Source organism: Bison bison, unplaced genomic scaffold, assembly GCF_000754665.1.
Source record: "Bison bison bison isolate TAMUID 2011002044 unplaced genomic scaffold, Bison_UMD1.0 scf7180017864487, whole genome shotgun sequence".
NCBI lineage: Eukaryota > Metazoa > Chordata > Mammalia > Artiodactyla > Bovidae > Bison > Bison bison.
The window spans coordinates 289442-302043 of record NW_011495047.1 but is presented as its reverse complement, the minus strand read 5'-3'; the positions used below and the strand labels follow the sequence as shown (position 1 = coordinate 302043).

The following is a 12602-nucleotide window of genomic DNA, read 5'->3' as shown; positions in this document are numbered from 1 at the left end:
GAAAAACTAAATTAAGGAAAACAGTAGACTAGGAATTGCTAGCTCTTTGTCATACAATCAGCTCAGGGATGGCAAATACATGGCTTTGTGCCCTGGCCCCCTCCTGAGCCCGGGGTTGGTGGCAGACTTGTACATGGGTCACAGCAGCTTCCCTGGAGCTCACTGGTGAGGTCGGGGGGAGGGCTGCCTCTCAGTGCAGGACCCCAGGAAGCCAGTTACCAAGGGTTGACACCTATTTGCCCTTTCCTAAGTAAGTGATCTTTAAAGCCCTTCCCAGACTAAAATGGGTCACATTAGGTCTTTAACAGATAGGACCAGCTCTCCTCTTTCCCCAAAAATCAGATCAAAGGGAGGGAATGTGTTACCACTCAAGAACACTAAACCCTTTCTGGAAAGCAGATGACAGGGAACTGTTTTAACCCTGATGGTTAACAGAGGAATTGGAGGTGCTGACTCTCCCTTTCCGACCCGTAGTGGGCTTGTGCATTGGGTTTGTAGTTTGGTTGGTGAGTCAGTGAGACTAATTAAAGTCATCCTTTTTATGGAGAACCAGAATGTTTAATGCCCACCGGGGAATACAAAGGAAATGGGAGCCCACAGCCTGTCATTTAGGAGTTGCTAATCCAATAGAGCAGTTGTATTAATATTAAGCTGAATTGAGATTTCTTGTAGTTTAATGAGATGCAAGAAGGAGAAACTTAGTGCCTATTTATAATTAACTCACTCTCAGCTGACTAACATCCTTTTGAAGACATTTGGAGGGTGTTAAGATAATGCCCATGAAGCAATGGGACTTCTTTGACAGAAGAGGTGATAAGTATTTATGATCATATTATAGATAATGGACTGGCCTACCGCTGCAGACCTGGCTACCTCCAGGAAGATTAACAGAAGAGGCCAAGCTGCTCTCTCGGTGGTTAGGATCAGGCTGGTGTGCACAAGTGTGATTTTCTCTTGTTTTAATCCACAGCACATTCTTTTACAAGAAAAAGTCAAGAAAAGTCTTTTTTTGCAAGAAAGAGCTCATTCTGAAGTACCAGCAAGGACCAGCAGAGGTACTTCTCCATTTCAGAAGTCTCGGCTGGCTACTGAGAGCAAAAGAAGGGAAAGAGGGTGAAACTTATAGATCAAAGAAAGCATTACACTGGCCGAGTATTTTAAAGGTATTTCTTTAAAAAAATCAGGTTAGATTTAGAATCCTTGTCCTCTTAACTGTGTAGTTTTATCTGGCAATGCTTATCTAAAAATCACACTTAAGCTGAAATCTCTTCTAGCTTACTATTTTGGGCTTCCTAGGTGGCGCAATGGTAAAGAACCTGCCTGCCAATGCAGAAGGCACAAGAGACACAGGTTCAGTCTCTGGGTTAGGAAGATCCACTGGAGAAGGAAATGGCAACCCACTACAGTATTCTTGCCTGGAAAATTCCACAAACAGAGGAGCCTGGCATGCTATAGCCCATGGGGGTCACAAAGAGTCGGACACAAGTGAGCACACACACACTATTATTTTTTGCTTTCTCCATCTTTTGTTAGTTGGTGGTTTAGTCACTAAGTCGTGTCCGACTCTTTGAGATACCATGAACTGTAGCCCACCAGTCTCCTCTGTCCTGGGGATTTCTCAGGCAAGAATACTGGAGTGGGTTGCCAGCTCCTTCTCCAGAAGATCTTCCCAACCCAGGAATCAAACCCATGTGTCTTCTGCATTGCGGGTGTTCTCCTGCATTACAGGTGGATTCTTTACTAGTCACCAGGGAAGCCTTTTCCATCTTTTAGGATGTCATATAAAAGTAAGCCAGAAAACAAACATTATTTGGGGTTGTTATTCAGGAATGTCCAAACTAGCTGAATTCTCTGGAGTGGGAGAAGTGGCCTGTAAGGCTGAAATGGCAAGCTGGGGAATAATTGCAACTTCTCAGTAGATAACTAGGATCCTTTGTGTAAGGGAGCATGGGGCAGTGGAACTGCAAGTACTGTGCTGACCTTGAGTTTTCTCACAACAATAAGTGCTTGTCTCTGGCCAAGACCATATGATCTGTGGAACTTGCTCGAATAGCTTCTGGCTGGTATTGTGGCTTTTGTTTTCTACTGGCACCCTGGGACTTGAGAACACACTCCTTGGAGTTTAAAATCATCTCATTTGAATGCTGACCGGATGGTGGGCTTATATAATTGGTTATTAGATACTGGGTAAACTTAAAACTTGAAAGTGACACTTTCTAGACCCATATTTATCTTGTCTTAGGCTTGTAATGACATTCTTTTTTTTTTTTTTTTTCAACTTTAATTCAGAAATATCAAGTCATTGGCCTTTAGCATTCTCAGTTTACAGATGGCGCTACTAGTGCCAGAAGGATTTTGGTTTATTTTTAAGTATGTGATTCATTTAATTTGAGGAGAGGATTTGGGCCTTCTGCTTTCCAGCTTACTTTGCCTCCGACATCAATACAGCCTCCAAGAGGGAAGAGTTGTCTGTTTCTTAATGGTGTTTAGAGTGGAAGTGCCTTGTTGGTATTAATGACAGTGTACCTGCTTCCATGTAGCTTTGATTAATCAAGTCTTCAGTTAAACTAATACTTACTGACATATTCCACTTTGAAGGAAAAACATCAAAACACAAGTAAATTAGGTCCTGTTAGAACTTTTATTTAAGAACAACCTCCCAGTAAAGCCCTAGGTTCACTGCAGACATGGTCCAATCTTCTTGAGCATCGGTACTTCCGTTACCCAAGCTGCATCAGGACCACTGGCATCCAGAAGATGAAGGACCTGGACAGTTCTGATTATCAAAATTATTGCTTCCACATTTAGGGACTAATGCATTTTAGAAGGAGAAGGCAATGGCAACCCACTCCAGTGTTCTTGCCTGGAGAATGGGGGAGCCTGGTAGGTTGCCGTCTATGGGGTCGCACAGAGTCGGACACTACTAAAGCGACTTAGCAGCAGCAGCAGCAGCATTTTAGAAGGCTCAGATGGTAAAGCGTCTGCCTACGATTCGGGATACCCGGGTTCGAACCCTAGGTCAGGAAGATCCCCTGGAGAAGGAAATGGCAATCCACTCCTGCACTCTTGCCTGGAAAATCCATGGACGGTCCGGTGGCAGGGTCTGGGGAAGGGGTGGCAGGCACCGTGTCAGGCCGCAAAGGTAGCAAGAAGAAGCCCCTGAAGCAGCCCAAGAAGCAAGCCAAGGAGATGGACGAGGAAGATAAGGCATTCAAGCAGAAGCAGAAGGAGGAGCAGAAGAAACTTGAGGAGCTAAAAGCAAAGGCCGCGGGGAAAGGCCCCCTGGCCACCGGTGGAATTAAGAAATCTGGCAAAAAGTAAACTGTTCCTTGTGCCTGAGGCAATGATGACCCTTAGTTCCATTCCTGATTAAACACCTGGATTCCCTGCTGTAATATCTGTTGCCACCTATAGCTAGAATGAAGTGTTGTCTTGGAACCTATTGTACATTTAAGAATAAACTTTTGTAAGAAAAAAAAAAGAAAGAAAATCCCATGGACGGAGGATCCTGGTAGGCTGCGGTCCATGGGTCGCAAAGAGTCGGACACGACTTCACTTTTTCACTTTGAATAAATGAAGTTGAGACAGAAATCATTTCCTGAATAGTGCAGACATTCCGGACATGGCCTCTCAAGTGAGCCTACGTGGTTCTGGGTTCTGGCTCCACTACTTCCTGACTGGGTGGACTCTTAACCTCTTTTGTCATCTGTACAACAGGTAGGAAGAACAGATCCCATTTCATAGAGTGGTAAGTAGTGATTGTGAGTTAATAATATGCAAAGAACTTAGAATGGTGCCCAGCATAGAATAAATGCTCCGTATATGAGTCATTGTTGTTCAGTCACGAAGTCTTGTCCAACTCGTTGAGACTTTATGGACTGCAGCACACCGGGCTTCCCTGTCCTTCACTATCTCGCAGAGTTTGCTCACACTTATATCCATTGAATCAGTGATGCTATCCAACCATCTCATCCTCTGTCACCCCATTCTCCTCCTACCCTCAATAATAATTATTGGCAACTAGATAAAGAGGAGTGAGATGAGGAAAAAATATATCTCTGGTTTCTGACTTGAGCACCTGGTGAAGCTATTTACTGAACAGGAACAAGGAACATGGGACAGAAATAGGTTTAGGGAAGAGACTAAACCTGTTGGTTGTGTTCATTTGGTTGGTTGTGTTCATTTTGAGGTATATTTGTTATAGCTGAGCAGAGATACCATATGGACATTGAATATGCCTCATTCCAGTTAATGACTAAGTTTTCTGTGTACTAGGGTTCCCTCCTTATTTCTTACAGATTTCTTGTGAGCTGTCAAAAACAAAATAAATTCCAGGTGCTTCAGAAATAGCAGACACGGACAACAGACTTGTGGGCATAGCAGGGGAAGAAGGAGATGGCGGGACGAATTGAGAGAGCAGCGCTGAAACATACATTACCGTGTATAAAATAGCTAGCTAGTGAGTGGGAAGTTGCTGTGTGACACAGGGAGCTCGACCTGGTTCTCTGTGACAACCTAGAGGGATGGGATGGGGGTGAGTAGGAGGGAGGGGACCTATGTATGCTGATGGCTCATTCACATTGTTGTACAGCAGAAACCAACAACACTGTAGAGCAATTATCCTCTAATTAAAAATAAATTTAAAAAAATAACAGCACATAAAAATTTTAAATTTAAAAAAATTTTTAAAAAGCACAGCACTCAGCAAATGCTTTCGAAAGACCCTAAGGGGGATTCCCTGGAGCCAGGCTATATAGGAGTTCTTGCTGAAAACATAACATGTGATTGAACATCAAAGGTTACTGTTAGTCACAGAAAATAGATATCTCGAGTTAATGATTTTAGTGCTTTTCTATCTTTGGGAAGAGACAAGACCCTTTGCACTCATTGAAATTATTCCTTAAATGTGCATCTTAAACTTTGTAGGGCTAGAAACCTGTTCTCTCCACCCTGAATTGCCCTCAGGATGCACCGTTGGGGGCAGCTGCAGTGGCTGTTCACTTGATGGTGGGCAGCATTCATTGTTTACTGGAATGGCAGGCAACATTTTTTCATTTGCACCTCCATAAGAAGATGAGATTTGAGCGAGGCCTGGAAGGCATTGTCTGTCTCTCAGCTGTGATACAATGGATGTTTAAATCATCCAGGGCCCACAGGTGGTGTGTGGCAAGACCCAGGCGATGATCACCTGGTGTGTGTCTGTAAAAATCACGGGGAGGCGGGGTGCGCAGCTGACGCAGAAACTGTGGACATGCGCATTTCAACTCAATTGGAAAAACAGGCACTCAGGTAGCAGTTTGCACAGATTATAATCAGATGTCATCTGAGACTTGAGGTTATATTACAGTAAAGAGAATTGGTTGTTCTTGGCCCTTTCTACAAACCCCATAACCTACAAACAATAGTCAGGAGTTTGATTTTTTATAGTTACACCTAAGTTTGCATGTTGTTGTTTAGCCTGTCTCTGAGCTTTAAACTCCATAAGACTTGGATTTTCAGAGCTTCAGCTGACATTTCTGTCAATCCAAATAGAAGCAGGCCAGCTTGAGAGTACTTGTTCTGTTTTTCTCTGTTTGGTAGGTCATATGGCATGGAATAGTGAGCTGTTTCTAAAAGTCCTGTGAGCTGGACATGTTATATTACTAATTTATGAGGCTGGTATACACAGGTATCAACTTGCCATCATGTAAGTCACTACTTTGAACTTCTGAAAAAATGGAAAGAGGCTTGCAGCATTGGATTCTTGAACTGATTTTTTCACATCTCCTGTTTTAACCTTTCCCATGCCTAACTGAGAAGTACAATGAGCACGAATCTCTACTTTTGAATCAGGAAGAAGTCTGTTACCATGCCCTCATCTCCATTGCACTGAACTTGGAGGGATGAGGGGATGATGAACGTCTGCAGGTGGACCGGCACCTTCACCCCCACAATCCTGGCCCTGGCTGAGGATTCTGAAGCCACGCCAGCAGCCATTGAAAACACACTTGCTGTTTGTGACTCTCTCCCCAGCCTAAAGTTGCAGGATCATTGCTAAGGTCACAGGGGCCCGGTAAAGGAAAAAGGAGCAGACATCTTGTATGACCTGCTGCCTACACGATGGCAATGAGCATCTGTTGGCTGAAAAGGCACAGCACCGAGCTCAGAAACTGACCCCTGCTAAACCCCACCCTGTATTTTGGTAACAATCTTATCTGCCTTCAGTTTGCTTTAAGTTCTGAACAAAATACTTTTTTTTTTTTTGCCACCCTATGTGGCTTACAGGATCTCAGTTCTCCAACCAGGTATTGAACTTGGGCCATGGCAATGAAAGCCTGGAATCCTAACTACTGCCACCAGGGAACTCCCTGAACAAAATTCTTACAAAATTTTTGGCATAAATATAATATCTTGGGTGCTTTGAAGAGGAGGAAGATTTCTCCCCTTGATCTTTATGCAGAAGCAGCTGTCTACAGAGGGCTTCCCTGATGGTTCAGTGGTAAAGAATCTTCCTGCAGTGCAGGTTTGATCCTTGGGTCAGGAAGATCCCCTGGAGAAGGAATGGCAACCCACTCCAGTATTCTTGCCTGGAGAATTCCATAGATGGAGGAGCCTGGTGGGCTACATTCCATGGGGTCACAAAGAGTCAGACCTGACTGAATGACTGAGTGCACTCGAGTGCGCACGCACAGCTGCCTACAGGCATCTGCCCCCAGGTGGTTATCAAGCTGAGAGTGCCCGGCTTCTCCCAACGCAGCATGTAGATGGTAGAGACAGGCTTCTCTTTGCCCTTGTGGGGAAAGGCACAGGAATACAGCAGACTGTTGTCATTAGATATGTGTCATCCCACACTGAGAGCAGTTGTTGTTGTTTAGCCACTAAGTCATGTCCAACTCTTTTGCTACCCCATGGACTATGACCCGCCAGGCTCCTCTGTCCTTTGGATTTCCCAGGCAAGAATACTGGAGTGAGTTGCCATTTCCTTCTCTAGGGGATCCTCCTGACCCAGATTGAACCTGCATATCCTGCATCGGCTGGTGGATTCTTTACCACTTAGCCACCTGGGAAGCGCTGAGAGCAGTACTTAGTACCAAAAGAAGGAAAACAAGCTTGGTGGACTCCGTGTTCATTCACTGAGGGTTCACTCCAGACAGATATATGTGCCAGGCTCTAAGTGAAGGAAATGGACTTAAGGTCATGTGAGACAGTGCTTGTTCATAAGGCCTGCTAGGGATATAGGAGAAGTACCCAAACCACCCCAGGACAAGTATGTGATGGCATCACTTTGTGACACAAACTGCAGGTGGCGGAAGGGGTTTTGCTTTGACCCAGTGGATTGGAAGGGCACAGAAGGAATCAGCCTCTGAGAAGTGACTTTAGGGATGAGTGAGGTTTTCAGAGGTAGAGATAGGGAGGAGGCCCTTCCAGGTAAAGGGAACAGTTTGGCCCAAGACCTGAAGTTGTTCGGTTGCTCAGTCATGTCCAACACTTTGCGACCCCATGGACTGCAGCATGCCAAACTTCCCTGTCCTTCACTATCTCCCACAGTTTGTTCAAACTCATGTCCATCGAGTCAGTGATGCCATCCAACCATGTCATCCTCTGTCACCCCCTTCTCCTCCTGCATTCTATCTCTCCCAGCATCAGGGTCTTTTCCAATGAGTCAGTTCCTTGCATCAGGTGGCCAGAGTATTGGAGCTTCAGCATCAGTCCTTCCAGTAAATATGCAGGGTTGATTACCTTTAGGATTGACTGAAAAGAAATCCCCTTCCAGGCACACACTGCAGCCTTGTCAAGAAGACCACACTGCAGCCTTGTTTGTCACAGCAAATAAAGGAAATAACCTGTCTGTCTGTCCATAGGAGGAGGGACAAATACATTGGAAAATATTCAGCAGAGAAAATGAATCAGAGAATCACATAGCAATTAACATGGGAAAAACACAAAACATTAAATTAAGAAAGAAAGCTGCAGAACATTAGGTACAAAGTTTATATAAAGATTAAAAAACCCCTATATATATATCATTTATGGATTTTTAATTTTGTGTTTTTAAAATTAATCATTACAGGTAGTTATATACTTTTATAATCTCAATATTTTCATATGAAAACATTAGTGGGAATGAAAAACACCAAATTTAGTGTGTAGTGCCTGCTGCTGGGGAGGGAGGAAAGGAGGAAAGGAATGAGTGATTACAGGACGCTAGATCTCAGTTACCTGTTTGGTAGACATAGATGATCTATTTGTTGTTGTTCAGTCACTCAGTTGTATCCAACTCTTTGCGACGCCATGGACTGCAGCACACCAGGCTTCCCTGTCATGTGTGTATACACAGCCATCTATATATATGTATATATGCACACACAAAACACATACGTAGTGACATATTTATATACATGCATTTATACATTTAATTGAAGTATAATTGACGTGCAGTGTTGTGTTAGTTTCTGCTGTACAGCAAAGTAATTTAGATACATATATATATATACACACACTCATATTCTTTTTAATATTTTTTTCCATTATGGTTTATTACAGGATATTGAATGTAGTTCCCCATGCTATACAGTAAGACTTTGTTTTTATTTCATATATACTGGTTTGTATCTGCTAATCCAAAACTCCTAATTTATCCTTCACCTACCCCTTTTCCCCTTTGGTAACCGTAAATTTGTTTCTATGTCTGGGCATCTGTTTCATAAATAAGCTCATTTTAGATTCCACCTATAAGTAATATTGTAGGGTATTTGTCTTTCTCTTTCTGACTTACTTAGTGTCATCTCTCTAGGTCTACCCCCTGTTGATGCAAATGGCATTATTTCATTCTTTTTATGGCTGAGTAGTATTCCGTTATATATGTGTACCACATCTTCTTTATCCATTTGTCTCTTGATGGACACTTAGGTTACTTCCACGTCCCAGCTATTATAAATAGTTTTTGCTGCTATGAACATTGGAGTGAAAGTGTCCTTTCAAATTAGAGTTTTCTCTGGATCGTGCATATATATTTTTGAATCTTAATATGACACAAGATTTGACAAGCAGTTGTTTGTCGTATCATCCTCTATACTTTTCTCTTGTACGCCAAGCATTTTGTAATTTCAAAATGAAAGAGAAAATCACAGGGCACGTTTGGGAATAGCTAATGGTACAGAGATCAGTGGTTTTCAAACATTAGCCTGACCCTTCGTATAGCCTGACCCTTCGTAAGAGATTCGGAGAAGGCAATAGCACCCTACTCCAGTACTTTTGCCTGGAAAATCCCATGGACGGAGGAGCCTGGTAGGCTGCAGTCCATGGGGTCGCTAGAGTCGGACACGGCTGAGTGACTTCCCTTTCACTTTTCACTTTCATGCATTAGAGAAGGAAATGGCAACCCACTCCAGTGTTCTTGCCTGGAGAATCCCAGGGACGGGGGAGCCTGGTGGGCTGCCGTCTCTGGGGTCGCACAGAGTCGGACACGACTGAAGCGACTTAGCAGCAGTAGCAGTCGTAAGAGATTATATTAGGAACCAGGAGTTTCATGGCAGTATTTATCCTTAATGTGTGGGGTGCACTCTGACAGGTTCTGTTCTCTTCACTCTGATCTGTTTCATTCTGCATGAAATCAGCAGTGGATAATGTTGAGGGTGAGGATCAAGGCAGGGAAGATTTTGACTGGCTGCATTATGGGTGTGAGCTTTATTTGGCAGAGAATAAAGCTAGTGGCTTTGTGAGCATAGAACTTTAGCCAAATCAAATAAGATGAAACTGTGGCCAGAGGTTGGAGGACATAAGAAGATCAGTTAAGAGGTTATCATAGGAATCTAACTGGGACAGTGTACCAGCCTGCAGGGGAGTGAGAGAAGGAATAGACTGCAGTTAAAAAAAAAAAAAGAGAGAGAATTTGATGACTGGAATGTTAGCAGAGGATGAAAAGAAGAAATTTCTCTTTGATTTCAAGGCTTGGTGACCAGGAGATTGGTCACACCAGTCACAGAACTAGACACAGCAGAGGTCTGGTTTTAAACACACGAAGTTTAAGGTGCTGATGGGACCTCAAGATGGATACAGTGATGTCTTGTGGAGTGAAAAGGCACAAATTCAACATGGTCTTGTAATGTTTGATGACCTTCTCTAGCAGTACCCAGAACCTGCTGAGGGAAAAAGAGAAACTAGAAGTCAGCAGGGTGCGGCTGGATGGAGGGCATGGAATGCTCCAGAGGGGAAGCCAAGTGGCTAATACGAAGAAAGCATTTAAACAACTATAACGAAGTACTGAAGATGAAGCTATGGCGTCTTCTGGACAGACTGATTGATTAGAGTGTCTCAAAGAACTTAACTTAAATTAGCCATTAATTTCCCTGGAGCAAAACTAAGATCAAAAAAATGTCGCTCTTGTCTTACGGGAGCCAAGAACAGTTTGTGTCTAGTTGTCCAGGAGAGTGCAGTCCTGTGCCTACGAGTACACTTCCAAGAAGAGGATTTGTAAATGGAAGCAGAGAAAGTCCTGGTTAATTAGAAGAACGTGAAAAAGAGAGATCATTGCTTCCTGCTGACCTTGACAAAGAAGAAAAGGAGGAAGACCGATAGTATGCTCAACTTCAGAATCTCACTAAAAGGATAGAATAGTCTTCCTCTTACTGAGAGTTTTTCAGTTAAAAATGGGATGTTGGGATGGCAGTGGGGCCAAGTGAGGTGGGGGAACCAAGAGAAGAAGGGTTGGAGGTCCTGAGGAGCCCAGAGCCTGTGAGCTGGTGGGAGGAAGTAGTCTAGCCGGAAATGAGGTGGGTTGTGATCAGGGGGGACGGGCATCACATCTGAGACCCTGGAGTTCAATAACCCTGAGTGAGAAACCACCACCACCTTGTAGAAACTGCCAGCAAGGCGGGCAGGTGGTTGTAAAATGATGGTGATGAAGACCAGGGTGGGGCCCTGTTCACAGCTGCTGATCTGAACCAATGACCTTTTCCAATGAAACTCATCTGCCGAATGACTAAGAGTTTTTAACCAGATCAGCTACTCATCATGAGTTTCTACTTCAACTGTGGAAAAGCCCATAGAGGAGAGGGGTTCCCTTAGGAGAGCCTCCTGGGATGCCTGGGAGGGGACTCTGGACCACACAGGCAAATGTCCCAGCCAGACGCAGGATTTTTTCCGAGGCTGCCATCAGCTCACAGGCAGGCAGGCTCCCACGACTTATCCAACTCTTCCTATTCCACTTGTGTTTGATGGGTGGAACACAGAAAGCAGTACCCATACCTTAGGGCAGATTCAGTTCAGAGCTTTGAATAAGTCACTTCAATTCTCTATACCTCAGTTATTCTCATGATGAAGTAATACAAACTAAAAACATGTTTTAAATGTTTTGAGTGACTCCCTTGTGCAACTCATTGAATTTCACAGTTTAATGTAAAGAAGACACAAGCACAACCAGTTACAACATAAGGCTAAGGGGATATAACAGGGTGCAATTAATTCCGCTTGAGGCTGTTGCTGAACTTCCCAGAGAACGTTCTATCTGAGCCTGGACTTGAGAGAGAAGCAGGGTTTGCCAGGCATAGATAGAGGCTTGGCAATGTGAAGTGTGTGGCTTGTTCAGGGAACCAGGACAGTCTGTTCTGCTTTTCTATGCAATGAGAATAAAAAACTAGGTCTCCTAACTCCTGCTCCAGTGTTCTTTGACTTTATTTTTCTTCTGCCTGGCCTCTCTTCCCTGCATCTTTGCTTAGGCATTCTTGGGCACAAAAGTACCAATGATAGGAGGAAATGGACCAAAAGTCATCTGGTGATTGGAAACCCGGTGAACAATTTAAATATTGTTATGGATACCTCCCAAGTGGATGAACTACACCCAGATAAACAACATCTAAGTCAAATGTTCCTGTTGAAAAAATCCCTTATGTGTTCCTTATCCAAAATCTCACTGGTTTTACCTTTAGAAGCAAAGAGGGCCAAAGGAGAGTCTTCTTTCACTTTGTTTTTGAACAAACATCCATTGACGCATTCTGGGCCTCCTTTCCTCTGATAATTGCTGAGAAGAGGAATAAAGGATGGGTAAGTCCATCAGAATGCCTGATGAACTATGGACTGAGGTTCGTGACATTGTACAGGAGACAGGGATCAAGAGCATCCCCATGGAAAAGAACTGCAAAAAAGCAAAATAGCTGTCTGGGGAGGCCTTACAAATAGCTGAGAAAAGAAGAGAAGCGAGAAGCAAAGGAGAAAAGGAAAGATATAAACATCTGAATGCAGAGTTCCAAAGAATAGCAAGAAGAGATAAGAAAGCCTTCCTCGGTGATCAATGCAAAGAAATAGAGGAAAACAGCAGAATGGGAAAGACTAGAGATCTCTTCAAGAAAATTAGAGATACCAAGGGAACATTTCATGCAAAGATGGGCTCAATAAAGGACAGAAATGGTATGGACCTAACAGAAGCAGAAGATATTAAGAAGAGGTGGCAAGAATACACAGAAGAACTGTACAAAAAGATCTTCATGACCCAGATAATCACGATAGTGTGATCACTGACCTAGAGCCAGACATCCTGGAATGTGAAGTCAAGTGGGCCTTAGAAAGCATCACTACGAACAAAGTTAGTGGAGGTGATGGAATTCCAGTTGAGCTATTCCAAATCC

The 12602-nt window shown here is 43.6% G+C and overlaps 2 protein-coding genes across 2 annotated transcripts in view; both read left to right on the top strand.

The window, feature by feature from the left end:
• The window catches only part of PAQR8 (progestin and adipoQ receptor family member VIII), a 44050-nt gene that overhangs the window by 16016 nt on the left and 15432 nt on the right, over window positions 1-12602 (top strand). The gene's annotated exons all lie outside the window — the stretch shown is intronic.
• TMA7 (translation machinery associated 7 homolog (S. cerevisiae)) lies at window positions 2801-3485 on the top strand. The gene has a single exon (XM_010863018.1). The coding sequence runs from the start codon at window positions 3082-3084 to the stop codon at window positions 3319-3321; it is 240 nt and encodes a 79-aa protein (XP_010861320.1). The 5' UTR covers window positions 2801-3081; the 3' UTR covers window positions 3322-3485.